At 46.7% G+C, this 20,955-nt stretch overlaps 1 protein-coding gene across 1 annotated transcript in view; it reads left to right on the top strand.

Annotated features, from left to right (window-relative positions):
• Nucleotides 1-20,955, top strand: part of SEC24D (SEC24 homolog D, COPII coat complex component) — a 337,918-nt gene that overhangs the window by 245,999 nt on the left and 70,964 nt on the right. Inside the window, exons 13-15 of the mRNA XM_029613783.1 lie at nucleotides 3,460-3,553; nucleotides 4,185-4,301; nucleotides 8,730-8,900. Coding sequence (XP_029469643.1) covers nucleotides 3,460-3,553; nucleotides 4,185-4,301; nucleotides 8,730-8,900 — 382 coding nt within the window. The remainder of the gene's footprint in view (nucleotides 1-3,459; nucleotides 3,554-4,184; nucleotides 4,302-8,729; nucleotides 8,901-20,955) is intronic.

Here is a 20,955-nt window from a genome sequence, read left to right on the forward strand (position 1 = left end):
CTGGCAGGAGGCAGGCAGCAGAGGTTGGCTTGGGTCTGTTTTAGGGACTGGAGCTGGCAGGAGGCAGGCAGCAGAGGTTGGCTTGGGTCTGTTTTAGGGATTGGAGGTGGCAGGAGGCAGGCAGCAGAGGTTGGCTTGGGTCTGTTTTAGGGACTGGAGCTGGCAGGAGGCAGGCAGCAGGGGCTGGCTTGGGTCTGTTTTAGGGACTGGAGCTGGCAGGAGGCAGGCAGCAGAGGTTGGCTTGGGTCTGTTTTAGGGACTGGAGCTGGCAGGAGGCAGGCAGCAGAGGTTGGCTTGGGTCTGTTTTAGGGACTGGAGCTGGCAGGAGGCAGGCAGCAGAGGTTGGCTTGGGTCTGTTTTAGGGACTGGAGCTGGCAGGAGGCAGGCAGCAGAGGTTGGCTTGGGTCTGTTTTAGGGACTGGAGGTGGCAGGAGGCAGATAGCAGGGGCTGGCTTGCGTCCGTTTTAGGGACTGGAGGTGTCAGGACGCAGATAGCAGGGGCTGGCTTGGGTCTGTTTTAGGGACTGGAGCTGGCAGGAGGCAGGCAGCAGAGGTTGGCTTGGGTCTGTTTTAGGGACTGGAGCTGGCAGGAGGCAGGCAGCAGAGGTTGGCTTGGGTCTGTTTTAGGGACTGGAGGTGTCAGGACGCAGATAGCAGGGGCTGGCTTGGGTCTGTTTTAGGGACTGGAGCTGGCAGGAGGCAGGCAGCAGAGGTTGGCTTGGGTCTGTTTTAGGGACTGGAGCTGGCAGGAGGCAGGCAGCAGAGGTTGGCTTGGGTCTGTTTTAGGGACTGGAGCTGGCAGGAGGCAGATAGCAGGGGCTGGCTTGGGTCTGTTTTAGGGACTGGAGCTGGCAGGAGGCAGGCAGCAGAGGTTGGCTTGGGTCTGTTTTAGGGACTGGAGCTGGCAGGAGGCAGGCAGCAGAGGTTGGCTTGGGTCTGTTTTAGGGACTGGAGCTGGCAGGAGGCAGGCAGCAGAGGTTGGCTTGGGTCTGTTTTAGGGACTGGAGCTGGCAGGAGGCAGATAGCAGGGGCTGGCTTGGGTCTGTTTTAGGGACTGGAGCTGGCAGGAGGCAGGCAGCAGAGGTTGGCTTGGGTCTGTATTAGGGACTGGAGCTGGCAGGAGGCAGGCAGCTGGGGCTGGCTCCAGGGATAGGTTCAGTGGCAGACATAGGGAAGGCTGTGACTGTTAAGTCTGTTTTGTGGCCTGGCGGGAGTGGAAGAACATGGAGGAGGACCTGAGAGCCACAACTGGAGATTAGGGGACACTCAAGGAGTGGCAGACGTGGTATGAGGTGGGCATGGAGGACCTGAGGAGTGGAGGCAGCAGCATACGTTTGGGGAGGGGCTTTTGGAGCAGTGGCACAAGGTGGGGAAGGAGAGGACCCAAGGATTGTGACAATGGCCTGAAGTGAGGGAGCCAGAGGAGCAGATGGTAGTGTGACAGGAGGCCAGAGGAGCAGCTACTGGAGAGACTAAGGTAAAGGGAATGAGGGAAGATTTGTGGCTGGAGGAAGGAGGCTTAACGGAGGAGTGGCTTGAAATGCAGAGGTTACCAGAGGCGATAGAGTGGAGAGAGTCAGAGAAGTCATGGCTGGAGGTGCAGAGGGTCAGAGGTGCAGTGATTGGAGGTGGAGAGGTGCAGAGGAGCCATGGCTGGAGGTGCAGAGTGTCAACATGGAGCAGTGGCTAGAGATTAAGAGTGTCAGAAGGAGCAGTGGCTGGATGTGGAGGATGTCATAGGAGCCATGGCTGGAGGTGCAGAGGAGCCGTGGCTGGAGGTGCAGAGGTCAGAGGTGCAGTGATTGGAGGTGGAGAGTATCAGAGGAGCCATGGCTGGAGTGGAGAGAGTCATAGGAGCCATGGCTGGAGGTGCAGAGGAGCCGTGGCTGGAGGTGCAGAGGTCAGAGGTGCAGTGATTAGAGGTGGAGAGTATCAGAGGAGCCATGGCTGGAGTGGAGAGAGTCATAGGAGCCGTGGCTGGAGGTGCAGAGGAACCGTGGCTGGAGGTGCAGAGTGTCAGAGGTGCAGTGACTGGAGGTGCAGAGCTTCAGCTGAGAAGTGAGAGACAGTTACAGACTGGGAGGATAACTTTAAAGCAAATGTGCACAGCAGCACATAGACCTGTACGTGATCATGCATAGTTTTACCGTAGCATTTTATAACCCGTGCACATGATATACGCGTATTTTATCTCTCAACATATGCGCGTGAATGTATGCAATGCAATGAACTTGTGCACTTGTCCTGACTATTTTCAAACTATACTGTAAGCTTGCATATTTTATGTGATTTACACTCCTAAGTCAGGCATGCGCGCACCAAGGAAGCTACCAGTTTTACCAATTAATCCACCAGTTCGCCCAGTGCTTTCCCAGGTCATCGAGACCCTCCCGATTCTTTAGGTAGACCTCCCACTCGGCCAATGGTTCACAATAAACAGGTTTAGTATCACTTACACCAGGTAATTAGCAGGTGTAAAAGTACGCGACTACGCTGGCAAGTGTTTGCAGGTACGGTAAGTGCCTTTTAATATAGCAAATTGCACGCATAAATGTTGGCCTCGCCCGGGAACGCCCCCTTTTTTACAGACATATATGTGCAGGCGAAAGTGAAAATATGTGCATGTTTTTGACTTTAATAAAATAAGGAAAACGCGAGTCGAGGCTACTTATGTGCGCATATACTAATTCTTACACGTGCACATTTTTGAAAATTCATCCTACACTCTCCCCTTGGAATTGCTTCCTGCAATGTTGAATCTTCAAACAGCAGGGGGATGGATAAGACACTCGCGTCTCCCTAAGAGCTGCCAACTCTGCCTCTGCTGCATCCAACCAAGCAAACCCATAGCTTTGGCACACGGTAAAAGTCCTGCCGGTGAGCCACCAGGCTGGCCCGGAGAAGATCATTTCCTCTTATCTTGTGGACTGATTGTCCAGATAGCACAATCACTTACTTAGCTTCACTCTTTGCAGCCAGTGATGTGGGTTCTTTGTTGCTGTGCTTTTGGGCAGGCAGCAGTCCATCTGACGCTTACGGAGTCTGCAGTCACATAGAACCTTCCAAAAATGAAAAGCCGAACGTGCATCTGCCGAGTGCATCCAAGGCAGGTGCCACGCCAGCAGCGACAGGACAGGACAGGACAGCAGCACGTTTCAAGGCAGTCCTTTCCCAGAGGATCCGTTTGCTTCAAGCAAACCTCTCTAGACCAGAGATAAAACCTTACAAATATAACAGTTTCCAGGTAAAGGGTATATTTCAGGAAACACATGCTTTGAATCAGCTCCTAATCCTATCATGTAAGGAACTGCCTTAGCAACAGTGCAGACTGTTTCACAGGAAACCGCTGATTCACTAAGCTTTTTTTTCCACAGGTACAGTTTCAGAAAAGCCTTGGCTAGAGATGAGGATTTTATGTCTTAAGTGATTGAAACGCAGCTTTGTTTCTCCCTCCCTCAGCCTGCTGGAGCAGATCCCAGACATGTTTGCGGACACCACGGAGAGCGAGACCGTCTTTGCTCCTGTTATCCAGGCTGGCATGGAAGCGTTAAAGGTTAGAAGGCTCCTCGCTGCCTGGAAACAGTGTCCCTGTGCGGCCTGGGCTTCCAGGGCTGCTCAGAATGTCTTTTGCCAGCAAACTCTCTTTCCGCTGTCAGAGGGAGATCCCGGGAAAGCAATGGCGGGGGTCCCCAGCACTGACGCTCTGCCGTTTGCTCCTCCCTCTGGAGATGCTGCTAACGCAGAGAGCAGATGGTCAGCAGGATCCCCCTTTTTAATTTCTGAGGCTGGATGGTCACTTGGTTGAAAGGTGACCTCCTCTTGTTCTGACCATGGGAATTTTCCAGGCCACTCTCTGCTATAATTCATCATCGTTTTTTGTACTTAACAAAAGTATTTTTTGCACAAACTTAGAAGTGACAGTAGGGCAAGTCTCAGGGTGGGCTGGGGAAGCAGCTTGTCTGTGTGAAGCGTCAGACCCTGAGGAGATGCTGGAGGCCCCTCTCACCCTGGCCCGAGCATTAGCGATAGTGGGGGACGGGGGGGGGGGGGGGTGGGATACTCTGCGTATGAACCTCAGCTGTTAGAACCTGTGAAGGATGTTTGGTGTCATTAAGAGATCGTGCACCACTTGGTTTCTGGGTTTGGGGCTGCTTTGACTGACCCTGACGGTTTCCTTGTGACAGGCTGCAGAATGCGCTGGGAAATTATTTATCTTCCATTCCTCCCTGTCCACTGCTGAAGCGCCAGGGAAGCTGAAGAACAGGGATGACAGAAAGCTGATCAACACAGATAAGGAGAAGGTATTTCCAGATGTGCTTCCCTCTGTGTCTCTGCGTTATTTCTCCTTCACAGCTGCAAGACAGAGCAAGAGAGGCCCGCACAGCGCACCGAGCACTTTCAAAGCAAGCGTGGCCGCACAAGCTCACTGTGAAAATCTGGGGTCATTGGCCGAGAACATGCACACATTCACCCTCCTCTTAAGGGGGCTTCACTTGCATGCAGACTTCGTAAAATCAAACATGAGACGTGTAAATGCAGTCACTTGTGAGCTATCAAGGCTTTCCCCTGTCGCTCCCCTTCTCTGGTGAGACGTGTAAATGCAGTCACTTGTGAACTATCAGGGCTTTCTCCTGTCACTCCCCTTCTCTGGTGAGACGTGTAAATGCAGTCACTTGTGAACTATCAGGGCTTTCTCCTGTCACTCCCCTTCTCTGGTGAGACGTGTAAATGCAGTCACTTGTGAACTATCAGGGCTTTCTCCTGTCACTCCCCTTCTCTGGTGAGACGTGTAAATGCAGTCACTTGTGAACTATCAGGGCTTTCTCCTGTCACTTCCCTTCTCTGGTGAGACGTGTAAATGCAGTCACGGCTTTCTCCTGTCACTCCCCTTCTCTGGTGAGACGTGTAAATGCAGTCACGGCTTTCTCCTGTCACTCCCCTTCTCTGGTGAGACGTGTAAATGCAGTCACTTGTGAACTATCAGGGCTTTCTCCTGTCACTCCCCTTCTCTGGTGAGACGTGTAAATGCAGTCACTTGTGAACTATCAGGGCTTTCTCCTGTCACTCCCCTTCTCTGGTGAGACGTGTAAATGCAGTCACTTGTGAGCTATTAAGGCTTTCTTCTGTCACTTCTCTTCTCTGGTGAGCCGTGTAAATGCAGTCACTTGTGAACTATCAGGGCTTTCTCCTGTCACTCCCCTTCTCTGGTGAGACGTGTAAATGCAGTCACTTGTGAGCTATCAGGGCTTTCTCCTGTCACTCCCCTTCTCTGGTGAGACGTGTAAATGCAGTCACTTGTGAGCTATTAAGGCTTTCTTCTGTCACTTCCCTTCTCTGGTGAGCCGTGTAAATGCAGTCACTTTTGAGCTATCACGGCTTTCTCCTGTCACTCCCCTTCTCTGGTGAGACATGTAAATGCAGTCACTTGTAAGCTATCAGGGCTTTCTCCTGTCACTCCCCTTCTCTGGTGAGACGTGTAAATGCAGTCACGGCTTTCTCCTGTCACTCCCCTTCTCTGGTGAGACGTGTAAATGCAGTCACTTGTGAACTATCAGGGCTTTCTCCTGTCACTCCCCTTCTCTGGTGAGACGTGTAAATGCAGTCACTTGTGAACTATCAGGGCTTTCTCCTGTCACTCCCCTTCTCTGGTGAGACGTGTAAATGCAGTCACTTGTGAACTATCAGGGCTTTCTCCTGTCACTCCCCTTCTCTGGTGAGACGTGTAAATGCAGTCACGGCTTTCTCCTGTCACTCCCCTTCTCTGGTGAGACGTGTAAATGCAGTCACTTGTTAACTATCAGGGCTTTCTCCTGTCGCTCCCCTTCTCTGGTGAGACGTGTAAATGCAATCCCTTGTGAGATAAAAAGGGCTTTCTCCTGTCACTCCCCTTCTCTGGTGAGACGTGTAAATGCAGTCACGCTTTCTCCTGTCACTCCCCTTCTCTGGTGAGACGTGTAAATGCAGTCACGCTTTCTCCTGTCACTCCCCTTCTCTGGTGCGACATGTTAATGCAGTCACTTGTGAACTATCAGGGCTTTCTCCTGTCATTCCCCTACTCTGGTGAGACGTGTAAATGCAGTCAAGGCTTTCTCCTGTCACTCCCCTTCTCTGGTGAGACGTCTAAATGCAGTCACTTGTGAACTATCAGGGCTTTCTCCTGTCACTCCCTTTCTCTGGTGAGACGTGTAAACGCAATCCCTTGTGAGATAAAAAGGGCTTTCTCCTGTCACTCCCCTTCTCTGGTGAGACGTGTAAATGCAGTCACTTGTGAGCTATCAGGGCTTTCCCCTGTCGCTCCCCTTCTCTGGTGAGACGTGTAAATGCAGTCACTTGTGAGCTGTCAGGGCTTTCCCCTGTCGCTCCCCTTCTCTGGTGAGACTTGTAAATGCAGTCACTTGTGAGCTATCAGGGCTTTCCCCTGTCGCTCCCCTTCTCTGGTGAGACGTGTAAATGCAGTCACTTGTGAGCTATCAGGGCTTTCTCCTGTCGCTCCCCTTCTCTGGTGAGACGTGTAAATGCAGTCACTTGTGAGCTATCAGGGCTTTCCCCTGTCACTCCCCTTCTCTGGTGAGACGTGTAAATGCAGTCACTTGTGAACTATCAGGGCTTTCCCCTGTCTCTCCCCTTCTCTGGTGATGTTTGTGTAAATGCAGTCACTTGTGAGCTATCAGGGCTTTCCCCTGTCGCTCCCCTTCTCTGGTGAGAAGTGTAAATGCAGTCACTTGTGAGCTATCAGGGCTTTCTCCTGTCGCTCCCCTTCTCTGGTGATGTTTGTGTAAATGCTGTCACTCGTGAGCTATCAGGGCTTTCTCCTGTCACTCCCCTTCTCTGGTGAGACGTGTAAATGCAGTCACTTGTGAGCTATCAGGGCTTTCTCCTGTCGCTCCCCTTCTCTGGTGAGACGTGTAAATGCAGTCACTTGTGAGCTATCAGGGCTTTCCCCTGTTGCTCCCCTTCTCTGGTGATGTTTGTGTAAATGCAGTCACTTGTGAACTATCAGGGCTTTCTCCTGTCGCTCCCCTTCTCTGGTGATGTTTGTGTAAATGCTGTCACTCGTGAGCTATCAGGGCTTTCTCCTGTCACTCCCCTTCTCTGGTGAGACGTGTAAATGCAGTCACTTGTGAGCTATCAGGGCTTTCCCCTGTCTCTCCCCTTCTCTGGTGAGACGTGTAAATGCAGCCACTTGTGAGCTGTCAGGGCTTTCCCCTGTCGCTCCCCTTCTCTGGTGAGACGTGTAAATGCAGTCACTTGTGAGCTATCAGGGCTTTCCCCTGTCTCTCCCCTTCTCTGGTGAGACGTGTAAATGCAGTCACTTGTGAGCTATCAGGGCTTTCTCCTGTCGCTCCCCTTCTCTGGTGATGTTTGTGTAAATGCAGCCACTTGTGAGCTATCAGGGCTTTCCCCTGTCGCTCCCCTTCTCTGGTGATGTTTGTGTAAATGCAGTCACTTGTGAACTATCAGGGCTTTCTCCTGTCGCTCCCCTTCTCTGGTGATGTTTGTGTAAATGCTGTCACTCGTGAGCTATCAGGGCTTTCTCCTGTCACTCCCCTTCTCTGGTGAGACGTGTAAATGCAGTCACTTGTGAGCTATCAGGGCTTTCCCCTGTCTCTCCCCTTCTCTGGTGAGACGTGTAAATGCAGTCACTTGTGAGCTATCAGGGCTTTCTCCTGTCGCTCCTCTTCTCTGGTGAGACGTGTAAATGCAGCCACTTGTGAGCTGTCAGGGCTTTCCCCTGTCGCTCCCCTTCTCTGGTGATGTTTGTGTAAATGCAGTCACTTGTGAGCTATCAGGGCTTTCCCCTGCCGCTCCCCTTCTCTGGTGAGCCGTGTAAATGCAGTCACTTGTGAGCTATCAGGGCTTTCCCCTGCCGCTCCCCTTCTCTGGTGATGTTTGTGTAAATGCAGTCACTTGTGAGCTATCAGGGCTTTCTCCTGCCGCTCCCCTTCTCTGGTGATGTTTGTGTAAATGCAGTCACTCGTGAGCTATCAGGGCTTTCCCCTGCCGCTCCCCTTCTCTGGTGAGACGTGTAAATGCAGTCACTTGTGAGCTATCAGGGCTTTCCCCTGCCGCTCCCCTTCTCTGGTGATGTTTGTGTAAATGCAGTCACTTGTGAGCTATCAGGGCTTTCTCCTGCCGCTCCCCTTCTCTGGTGATGTTTGTGTAAATGCAGTGACTTGTGAACTATCAGGGCTTTCTCCTGCCGCTCCCCTTCTCTGGTGATGTTTGTGTAAATGCAGTCACTTGTGAGCTATCAGGGCTTTCCCCTGCCGCTCCCCTTCTCTGGTGATGTTTGTGTAAATGCAGTCACTTGTGAGCTATCAGGGCTTTCTCCTGCCGCTCCCCTTCTCTGGTGATGTTTGTGTAAATGCAGTCACTTGTGAGCTATCAGGGCTTTCCCCTGCCGCTCCCCTTCTCTGGTGATGTTTGTGTAAATGCAGTCACTTGTGAGCTATCAGGGCTTTCTCCTGCCGCTCCCCTTCTCTGGTGATGTTTGTGTAAATGCAGTCACTTGTGAGCTATCAGGGCTTTCCCCTGCCGCTCCCCTTCTCTGGTGATGTTTGTGTAAATGCAGTCACTTGTGAGCTATCAGGGCTTTCTCCTGCCGCTCCCCTTCTCTGGTGATGTTTGTGTAAATGCAGTCACTCGTGAGCTATCAGGACTTTGTCCTCTCACTCACCTCATCCTCTCAGCTCTCAGTACTGATGTTGGGAAATGTTTGTTCCTTGCAGAGTCTCTTCCTGCCTCAGATCGGTGTTTATGAGAACCTGGCCAAGGAGTGTGTGGCCAATGCGTGCTGCGTGGACCTTTTCCTCTTCCCTAACCAGTATGCGGACATAGCCTCCATGGGCACTGTGACCCTGGCCACGGGAGGAACCCTGTATAAGTACAGCAACTTCCAGGTAAGCACGGCAGGCGTGGGCACGCGGAGCTCTTCTGCAGAGCTGTGTCCTTGGTTACCTTCAAGGATGTGAGGTGCTGTAACCTTTGGCTGCTGTACAGTCCCTGCCCAGACCTATCCAGCACCTTCCAAGCAACAGCGCATCAGTGAAAAGAAATCATTCGCCTCCTCGCTTTCATTCTCACATATTTGCTATTCCAGAAGAGGTGCTAGTGTTTGTAAACTCCGACGTAGCTATTCCCAGCTAAACCGCTGCTTGTCACCAGAGCACTGTACTGCCATCAGATGCAGCAGAATAGCGGAGTCAAGGATGAGTGAAAAGAGCTCCAGGAGTCTCGTGCTGCAGCCTGATGCCTGCAGAGTTTGGGATGCACGGTTCAGGAGTGCCCCCGTGTGGTCACACTGCGTCTGTGCATGCCTGCTTTCATTTCCAAACGCAATGGCTGAAAACCACACGGACATTACATTCATCACACCATGCAAATTACTTTCAGCACCGACAAGAAAGCTGCACCTGCAAGAGCCAGAGAGCTAGAAGCACCCATGCTCTTCGCATCTCGTAGCCCACAGACTGGCTATATTATGTTGCAGATTTATTTTATTTAAAACAATTTTATATTCTGCCGCTTTCACAAGCATTCTGGAATAGCGTTCTCTGTACACGTAAATAGGCATTTCAACTTTTCAGTCACAATAATAAACATTTTGTTTGGTGAAAACCAAACTCTACCTTCCAGTGTAAAAACCTCATTCTGACAGTCCAGCACGGTGGTGGAGATGTCATGGTGTGGGGGTCCCAGATGGCTTGCCATCATTGAGGGAACCATGAATTCTGCTTTATATGAGAAAATTCTAGAGGACGCTATCAGGCCAGCCATCTGTGAGCTGGAGCTGAGCCAAAAGTGGGTCATGCAGCACGACGATGACCCTAAACGTGCAAGAAAATCTACTGCAGAATGGCTGAAGGAGAGGGTCCGTGGTTTGGATTGGCCAAGTCAATATCACAACCTAAACCCTATCAAAATGTTGTGCAAAACAAGCTGTCATACAAGGAAGCCCTCAAATGTCACAGAGTTAAAATAGTTTCTGTATAGAAGAATGGGCCAAAATTCCTTAAGAGCAGAGTGAGAGGCTGATCAGCAATTACGGGAAACATTGAAGTTACTGCCACTCAAGGAGGTGCCACCACTGACTGACTGAAGGGTTCACATGCACAGCTTTTAAACTAAGAACATAACATATGCAATACTGGGTCAGACCAAGAGTCCATCAAGCCCAGCATCCTGTTTCCAACAGAGGCCAATCCAAGACACAAGTACCTGGCGAGTCCCCAAACATCAAATAAATCTCAAGCTACTATTGCTTATTAATTATTAAAAGTTTATGGATTTTTCCTCTAGGAACTTCTCCAAATCTTTTTTAAACCCTGTTGCACTAACTGCTGTAAGTAGATGATGGAGGAAAACTGACAGTCACTCGGAAGCACATGGTTTGGAATGATGTTTCTTTGAAGGATACTAACAGAACAGGGAAATTAGTGCACCCCAGTAGAGAGGTTGCAATAAATGCAGAAGTGGATTAGGTGTGTTTAAGTAAAGAGCAGAGCAGAAAGATTCCAAACTACCCCTTCAACTGGTGAGCAGGTTGTTAATGCAAACAAAAACATACTTTGAAATGTCTGTATACAAATGCTAGAAGTCTAAAAAATAAGATGGGAGAGTTAGAGTGCACAGCACTGGATGAAGAGGTAGATATAATTGGTGGAAGGAGGATAAGCAATGGGGCACTGTGATACCAGGGCACTAATTATATGGAAATGATGGGATGGATCAAATTGGTGGAGGGGTGGCTCTATATGTTAGAGAGAGCATTGAGTCACACAGGATAAACGTTCTGCAGGAAACAAAATGCAATAAGATGTGAGAGTTAGAGTGCACAGCACAGGATGAAGAGGTAGATACAATTGGTGGAAGGAGGATAAACAATGGGACACTGTGATACCAGGGTACTAATTATATGGAAATGATGGGATGGATCAGATTGGTGGAGGGTGGCACTATATGTTATATATGTTAGAGAGAGCATTGAGTCAAACAGGATAAACGTTCTGCAGGACACAAAATGCAATAAGATGTGAGAGTTAGAGTGCACAGCACAGGATGAAGAGGTAGATACAATTGGTGGAAGGAGGATAAGCAGTGGGACACTGTGATACCAGGGTACTAATTATATGGAAATGATAGGATGGATCAGATTGGTGGAGGGGTGGCACTATATGTTATATATGTTAGAGAGAGCATTGAGTCACACAGGATAAGAGTTCTGCAGGAAACAAAATGCAATAAGATGTGAGAGTTAGAGTGCACAGCACAGGATGAAGAGGTAGATATAATTGGTGGAAGGAGGATAAGCAATGGGACACTGTGATACCAGGGTACTAATTATATGGAAATGATGGGATGGATCAGATTGCTGGAGGGTGGCACTATATGTTATATATGTTAGAGAGAGCATTGAGTCACACAGGATAAACGTTCTGCAGGAAACAAAACGCAATAAGATGTGAGAGTTAAAGTGCACAGCACTGGATGAAGAGGTAGATACAATTGGTGGAAGGAGGATAAGCAATGGGACACTGTGATACCAGGGCACTAATTATATGGAAATGATAGGATGGATCAGATTGGTGGAGGGTGGCACTATATGTTATATATGTTAGAGAGAGCATTGAGTCAAACAGGATAAGAGTTCTGCAGGAAACAAAATGCAATAAGATGTGAGAGTTAGAGTGCACAGCACTGGATGAAGAGGTAGATACAATTGGTGGAAGGAGGATAAGCAATGGGACACTGTGATACCAGGGCACTAATTATATGGAAATGATGGGATGGATCAAATTGGTGGAGGGGTGGCACTATATGTTATATATGTTAGAGAGAGCATTGAGTCAAACAGGATAAGAGTTCTGCAGGAAACAAAACGCAATAAGATGTGAGAGTTAGAGTGCACAGCACTGGATGAAGAGGTAGATACAATTGGTGGAAGGAGGATAAGCAATGGGACACTGTGATACCAGGGTACTAATTATATGGAAATGATAGGATGGATCAGATTGGTGGAGGGGTGGCACTATATGTTATATATGTTAGAGAGAGCATTGAGTCACACAGGATAAGAGTTCTGCAGGAAACAAAACGCAATAAGATGTGAGAGTTAGAGTGCACAGCACTGGATGAAGAGGTAGATACAATTGGTGGAAGGAGGATAAGCAATGGGACACTGTGATACCAGGGTACTAATTATATGGAAATGATAGGATGGATCAGATTGGTGGAGGGTGGCACTGTATATGTTATATATGTAAGAGAGAGCATTGAGTCACACAGGATAAGAGTTCTGCAGGAAACAAAACGCAATAAGATGTGAGAGTTAGAGTGCACAGCACTGGATGAAGAGGTAGATATAATTGCTGGAAGGAGGATAAGCAATGGGACACTGTGATACCAGGGCACTAATTATATGGAAATGATGGGATGGATCAAATTGGTGGAGGGGTGGCACTATATGTTATATATGTTAGAGAGAGCATTGAGTCAAACAGGATAAGAGTTCTGCAGGAAACAAAACGCAATAAGATGTGAGAGTTAGAGTGCACAGCACTGGATGAAGAGGTAGATACAATTGGTGGAAGGAGGATAAGCAATGGGACACTGTGATACCAGGGCACTAATTATATGGAAATGATAGGATGGATCAGATTGCTGGAGGCTGGCACTATATGTTAGAGAGAGCATTGTGTTGCGAGCGTGAGGAGCGCGGTCGCCTTTAGAGCAGGTGTAGTGAGCCCTTGGGACACAGCGAGACTCAGGGAGGAGCCCCAAGCCACACCGTGGGAGGTGAGCCGGTGCAAGCATGGAGGGCTAGGCGAGGCAAGGCTGAAGCAAGGACGAGAGAACAAGGTCTGACCCTCAACCGGACCTGCACGCCCACGACAACCAACAACGCAATGTTGGTTGATGAACGGGCCTCCGACTGTTCCAAGCCCTTTCGGACCTGCCGCTGGGTAACGGCAAAGGGCGGCAGGCCGGACAGAGGACGAGGGCAGACAGAGTCCTTGGAACACAGAACGCATCACAGACAAAGGCTGCAGCGAAGACATCATAGACGAGGGCTGAAGCAAAGACATCATAGACGAGGGCTGTTAACTTTTAGAAAAAGACTTAAAACCTGGCTCTTCCACCAAGCCTTCACTGACCCACCAGACAAACTCTAGTTGTCCTTCACACCCACCCGTTATGGCAATTATACCCACGAATGGACTCTGACTCTTCCAGGATAAAGCACCTTTAAGCTTTAACCCGTATGCTCTATGGTAACACTTTATATTTATTTCCTGCCTTATCTTCTTTCCAGCTTGTTGCAAGCTTCCAAGTTCTCTTACCCTGTTGATTGTAACATTGACTCATTCCTACCTATTGTTTACCTTTCGTATACTTGAATTGTTACCCCAGTTATAGTCTTGTTAATTGTAAACCGATCCGATATGGTTATTTACTATGAAGGTCGGTATAAAAAACTGTTAAATAAATAAATAAATAAAATCATAGACGAGGGCTGAAGCGGAGACATCATAGACGAGGGCTGAAGCAAAGACATCATAGACGAGGGCTGGGAAGGAAGACATTGGCACTGTCCCTCAGGGCGCCTTACTCAGCCCACCGACATGGGCAGACTCAATGGGCTGGTCACGGACCACCTGTCCCACTGCACGCCCTACACAGCCCAGGAAGGCCGGTCGCGGACCACGCTGAGAACGGGACAAGTGCAGGGAAGAAGCGGGTTACTGCACTCCTGGCAGTCGAAGCAGGATACTGCACTCCTGGCAGTCTGAAGCAAGCAAGAACATCAGGAACTGGAACAGGAACAAAAATCTAGGAACATCCGGAACAAACATCAAGGCAACAGGCAGAGACACAGGACAGGGAGCCGTCAAGACAAGCGAGACCACGGAGGACCTGGATCGGTCTGAAGACACAGGTAACTGTGGAACCCGATCCAAAGGCAAACAGGAACTGAAGAGAAAGTCCTTTTATACTGCTGGTTGCAGGCAACTCCCTGGGAGGAGTACACCTGGACCGCCCCTCACTGGCCCTATAACTGAGGAGGAGTGCTGCGGGCCGGCCCCTAGGGAGAGGGCGTGGCCCGAACCAGGAAGTCCAAGCAAAGCCAAGCAAACCACAGGCATGCCCCAAGAACAGCGAGGCCTCCCAGGTCCTGGAGCAAGTCCTGGATAGTTCGCAAGTGAGGCCCTGGCTTCGGAGCGGCCTCCAGAAGAGAAGGTAAGATGCCTCCTGTGGCACAGCCACAGGAGGGATCGCAACACATTGAGTCAAATGGATAAACGTTCTTCAGGAAACAAAATGCAGTGTTATATCTTTTATCGATAGATATTCCAGAATGAACAAACATACAATGAAATGCTAAAAGAAATTAGGGAAACTAACAAAATCAGCAGCACAGCAATAATGAGTGATTTCAGTTACCCCAGTACTGATTGGGTGAATGTCACATCAGAACATGCTAGAGAGATAAAATTCCTAGATGACATAAGAACATGCCATACTGGGTCAGACCAAGGGTCCATCAAGACCAGCATCCTGTTTCCAACAGTGGCAAACCCAGGCCATAAGAATCTGGCAAGTACCCAAAAACTAAGTCTATTCCATGTTACTGCTGCTAGTAATAGCAGTGGTTATTATCTAAGTCAACTTAATTAATAGCAGGTAATGGACTTCTCCTCCAAGAACTTATCCAATCCTTTTTTAAACACAGCTATACTAACTGCACTAACCACATCCTCTGGCAACAAATTCCAGAGTTTAATTGTGCGTTGAGTGAAAAAGAACTTTCTCCGATTCATTTTAAATGTGCCACACGCTAACTTCATGGAGTGCCCCCTAGTCTTTCTATTATCCGAAAGAGTAAATAACCGATTCACATCTACCCGTTCTAGACCTCTCATGATTTTAAACACCTCTATCATATCCCCCCTCAGCTGTCTCTTCTCCAAGCTGAAAAGTCCTGACCTCTTTAGTCTTTCCTCATAGGGGAGCTGTTCTATTCCCTTTATCATAAATGAGTGCTTCATGGAGCACCTGGTACAAGAACCAATAAGAGGAGAAACTATTTTACACCCAGTCCTTAGTGGAACACAGGATTTGATGTGAGAGGAAAAAGTGTTAGAGCCACTTGGCAATAGTAATCATAACATGATCAAATTTGACTTAATAACTGGAGGGAAGGCACTAGAAGTTTTACAATGAAAAAAAAAACCTGAAAGGAGTAGCTGCAATGGTTAAGAGTTTACATCAGGCATGGACCATGTTTAAAAATACCATCTTGGAAGCCCAGACCAGATGTATTCCACGCATTAGAAAAGGTGGAAAGACTAAATGACTACCAGCATGGTTAAAAGGTGAAGCAAGAGAGGCTATAATAGCTAAAAGAACATCTTCTAAAAAATGGAAAAGGGATTTGAATGAAGAAAACAGGAAAGAGTATAAGCACTGGCAAGTTATTTATTTTATTTATTTATTTATTGTTTTTGTTATACCGAGTTTCATGACAGGCATCACATCAACCCGGTTTACAATTAACAAAGTGTGTAAAACATATCATAACGTAAAACAATGTTCTCAAAAAGAACCTTGAACTTTAAATATCGTGAATCAGATAAAGGAATTGAGAAAGTTACAATAAATCAGGGAAATCAACTTGGAACTGGAAAAAGGGGAGAGATTGCACAGAGCAATATTTACATTTCAGTCTATTAATGTAATAGATTAGCATAGTGAGTAAATAAGAATATGTGAGAAACTGTGGCAATACCTCACTATGGAACGGAACATAAATAACCAAATGCATAAATACGACAAATATATAAATACGATAAATACATAAATACATAAATACGATAAATAACCAAATGCATAAATAACCAAATGCATAAATACGACAGTGGTATGATAAATTAGATGCAAAGATAAGTTAGATGCAAAGAATTGATAAGGAAAGCAAAGAGAGAATTTGAAAAGAAGCTTGCTCTGGAAGCAAAGACTCATAATAAAAACATTTTCAGGTACATTCAAAGTAAAAAGCCTGCGAGTCAGTTGGACAATTAGATAATGAAGAGATAAAAGGAGCACTTAGGGATGACAAGGCCATAGCAGAGAGACTAAATGAATTCTTTGCTTTGGTCTTCACTGAGGAAGATGAAAGAGATATCCCCATAACAGACACTAAAGGATGTACAACATTAGAACTGTTCAATACATCATTTTACAGCTTTATGCTTAGGCCAACAGGAAAAACACATTATTTAACAGTCCAAAGTACACTTGTGATTAAAGAAAAATGACCCCGTCACAGCCTTGTTTCACACCAGGCTGCGTCAGGGGAACCGGCGGGAATTCACATCAGGCGACAATAAGAAAACAGCCTGGCAAACCACAGCCTCTTAGTGCTGTGAGTACTGCATTCAAAACCTTAATTTGAGTAATTATGTGAAGGGATCAATTCCATAGAAGGACCTCAAGGGGTCGAAAATTACTACAAAATAGCTTTGACTGCCGGTATACAGTGGGCTTATAGGTGTCCGGCATGTTGATCATAAAAATATGGAGTAGAGAAATGTAGTGTAGAAAAATGCAGTTCAAGGAGGCCTCATACAGGCTCCTTTTCATCAGACGCGTTTATGTCCTTTCTGGAATAAATAATTTGCTTTAAAGAAACTCACAATGGCAACATTTCCAATAGCGTTAAGCTTAGACAGTGTACACTGTGCCACACATCCTTTAGTGTCTGTTATTAATCTGCAAGTGTGTGCTGTTTACTCCGCAATTTCGGTGTGAGAGATATACCCATGCCAGAAATGATATTTAAAGGTGACGAATCAGAGAAATTGAAACAAATCTCAGGGTATTTGGAAGATGTAATAAGGCAAATTGACAAACTAAGAGTAGCAAATCACCCGGACCAGATGGTGTACATCCTAGAGTGCTGAAAGAACTGAAAAAATGAAATTGTGGATCTGCTATTAGTAATTTGTAAACTATCATTAAAATTGTCTAAGGTACCTGAAGCCTGGAGGGTTGCCAATGTAACACCAATTTTTTAAAAAGGATCCAGGGTAATCCATGAAACTACAGACCAGTGAGTCTTATAGAAACATAGAAACATAGAAATGACGGCAGAAGAAGACCAAACGGCCCATCCAGTCTGCCCAGCAAGCCTCACACATTTTTTCTCTCATACTTATCTGTTTCTCTTAGCTCTTGGTTCTATTTCCCTTCCACCCCCACCATTAATGTAGAGAGCAGTGATGGAGCTGCATCCAAGTGAAATGTCTAGCCTGATAAGTTAGGGGTAGTAGGGGTAGTAACCGCCGCAATAAGCAAGCTACACCCATGATTATTTGTTTTACCCAGACTATGTTATACAGCCCTTATTGGTTGTTTTTCTTTTCCCCTGCCGTTGAAGCAGAGAGCTATGCTGGAAATGCGTGATGTATTAGTCTTTCTCCCATGCCGTCTGTGCCGGACAAAATGGTAGAAACTATCATAAAGAACAAAATTACTGAACATATAGATAAGCATAGTTTAATGGGACAAATCCAACATGGATTAAGCCAAGAGAAGTCTTGCCTCACAAATTTGCTAAATTTTTTTGAGGGCATAAATAAACAGTTGACATATTGTATGTGGATTTCCAGAAAGCATTTTACAAAGTCCCTCATGAGAGACTTCATAGGAAATTAAATTAATCAAAGTTGTTAAATCACAAGAGGATTGTGAGAAATTGCAAAAGGACTTTGCAAACCTAGGAGACTGGGCATGCAAATGGCAAATGAAATTTAATGTGGACAAGAGCAAAATGATGCACTTAGGGAAGAGTAACCCAAATTATAGCTACACAATGCAAGGATCCACTTTAGGAGTCACCACTTAGGAAAAGGATCTAGGTGCATCATTGAAATTACGTTGAAATCTGCTCAGTGTGCAGCGGCAGCCAGAAAAGAAATAGAGTGCTAGGGATTATTAGGAAAGAAATGGAGAATAAAACAGAGAATATCATAATGCCTCTGTATCACTCCATGGTGCATCCTCATCTTGTGTTCATATATCATACACAAACAGAATGCTGGGGATTATTAGGAAAGGAATGGAGAATAAAATAGAGAATATCATAATGCCTCTGTATCACTCCATGGTGCATCCTCATCTTGTGTTCATATATCATACACAAACAGAATGCTGGGAATTATTAGGAAAGGAATGGAGAATAAAACAGAGAATATCATAATGCCTCTGTATCACTCCATGGTGCATCCTCATCTTGTGTTCATATATCATACACAAACAGAATGCTGGGGATTATTAGGAAAGGAATGGAGAATAAAACAGAGAATATCATAATGCCTCTGTATCACTCCATGGTGCATCCTCATCTTATTTATTTATTTATTTATTTCTTTTGTATACCGACATTCGATCGAAATATCACATCGGTTTCCAGATAACAGGTTGAATAGGGCGAGAACTGCCCTATTTTACATTGTAACAAGATAACAATTAATTAATTAAACAATTAATACAAGAAACATTAACAGCTGAATATACTTAAATGTGGGTATAGAGAAATGGCCTATAGCCTATATACAAAATGTACAATATGATTTGTGTATGATATATGAAGAGTTTGTGTATGATATATGAATGATATATGAAGAGTTTGTGTATGATATATGAATCTTGTGTTCATATATCATACACAAACAGAATGCTAGGGATTATTAGGAAAGGAATGGAGAATAAAACAGAGAATATCATAATGTCTCTGTATCACTCCATGGTGCATCCTCATCTTGTGTTCATATATCATACACAAACAGACTGCTGGGGATTATTAGGAAAGGAATGGAGAATAAAACAGAGATTATCATAATGCCTCTGTATCGCTCCATGGTGCATCCTCATCTTGTGTTCATATATCATACACAAACAGAATGCTGGGGATTATTAGGAAAGGAATGGAGAATAAAACAGAGAATATCATAATGTCTCTGTATCACTCCATGGTGCATCCTCATCTTGTGTTCATATATCATACACACACAGAATGCTGGGGATTATTAGGAAAGGAATGGAGAATAAAACAGAGAATATCATAATGTCTCTGTATCACTCCATGGTGCATCCTCATCTTGTGTTCATATATCATACACAAACAGAATGCTGGGGATTATTAGGAAAGGAATGGAGAATAAAACAGAGAATATCATAATGCCCCTGTATCACTACATGGTGCATCCTCATCTTGTGTTCATATATCATACACAAACAGAATGCTGGGGATTATTAGGAAAGGAATGGAGAATAAAACAGAGAATATCATAATTCCTCTGTATCACTCCATGGTGCATCCTCATCTTGGGGTAGATTTTCAGAGCCCTGCTCGCCTAAATCCGCCCAAAACCGGGCGGATTTAGGCGAGCAGGGCCCTGCGCGCCGGGAAGCCTATTTTACATAGGCCTCCCGGCGCGCGCAGAGCCCCGGGACTCGCGTAAGTCCCGGGGTTCTCGGAGGGGGGCGTGTCGGGGGCGTGTCGGGGGGCGGGCCCGGTCGACGCGGCGTTTCGGGGGCGTGTCGGCCGCGTTTTGGGGGCGGGTACGGGGCGTGGCTACGGCCCGGGGGCGTGGCCGCGCCCTCCGTACCCGCCCCCAGGTTGCGGCCCGGCGCGCAGCAGGCCCGCTGGCGCGCGGGGATTTACGTCTCCCTCCGGGAGGCGTAAATCCCCCGACAACGGTAAGGGGGGGTGTAGACAGGGCCGGGTGGGTGGGTTAGGTAGGGGAAGGGAGGGTAAGGTGAGGGGGAGGGCAAAGGAAAGTTCCCTCCGAGGCCGCTCCGATTTCGGAGCGGCCTTGGAGGGAACGGGGGGAGGCAGCGCGGCTCGGCGCGCGCAGGCTATACAAAATCGATAGCCTTGCGCGCGCCGATCCAGGATTTTAGTAGATACGCGCGACTACGCGCGTATCTACTAAAATCCAGCGTACTTTTGTTTGCGCCTGGAGCGCAAACAAAAGTAGGCTGTTCGCGCTCGTCTGAAAATCTACCCCCTTGTGTTCATATATCATACACACACAGAATACTGGGGATTATTAGGAAAGGAATGGAGAATAAAACAGAGAATATCATAATGCCTCTGTATCACTCCATGGTGCATCCTCATCTTGTGTTCATATATCATACACAAACAGAATGCTGGGGATTATTAGGAAAAGAATGGAGAATAAAACAGAGAATATCATAATGTCTCTGTATCACTCCATGGTGCATCCTCATCTTGTGTTCATATATCATACAGAAACAGAATGCTGGGGATTATTAGGAAAGGAATGGAGAATAAAACAGAGAATATCATAATGTCTCTGTATCGCTCCGTGGTGCATCCTCATCTTGTGTTCATATATCATACAGAAACAGAATGCTGGGGATTATTAGGAAAGGAATGGAGAATAAAACAGAGAATATCATAATGCCTCTGTATCACTCCATGGTGCATCCTCATCTTGTGTTCATATATCATACACAAACAGAATGCTGGGGATTATTAGGAAAAGAATGGAGAATAAAACAGAGAATATCATAATGTCTCTGTATCACTCCATGGTGCATCCTCATCTTGTGTTCATATATCATACAGAAACAGAATGCTGGGGATTATTAGGAAAGGAATGGAGAATAAAACAGAGAATATCATAATGTCTCTGTATCGCTCCGTGGTGCATCCTCATCTTGTGTTCATATATCATACACACACAGAATGCTGGGGATTATTAGGAAAGGAATGGAGAATAAAAGAGAGAATATCATAATGTCTCTGTATCACTCCATGGTGCATCCTCATCTTGTGTTCATATATCATACACAAACAGAATGCTGGGGATTATTAGGAAAGGAATGGAGAATAAAACAGAAAATATCATAATGCCTCTGTAT

This window comes from Rhinatrema bivittatum, chromosome 1 (assembly GCF_901001135.1).
Source record: "Rhinatrema bivittatum chromosome 1, aRhiBiv1.1, whole genome shotgun sequence".
NCBI lineage: Eukaryota > Metazoa > Chordata > Amphibia > Gymnophiona > Rhinatrematidae > Rhinatrema > Rhinatrema bivittatum.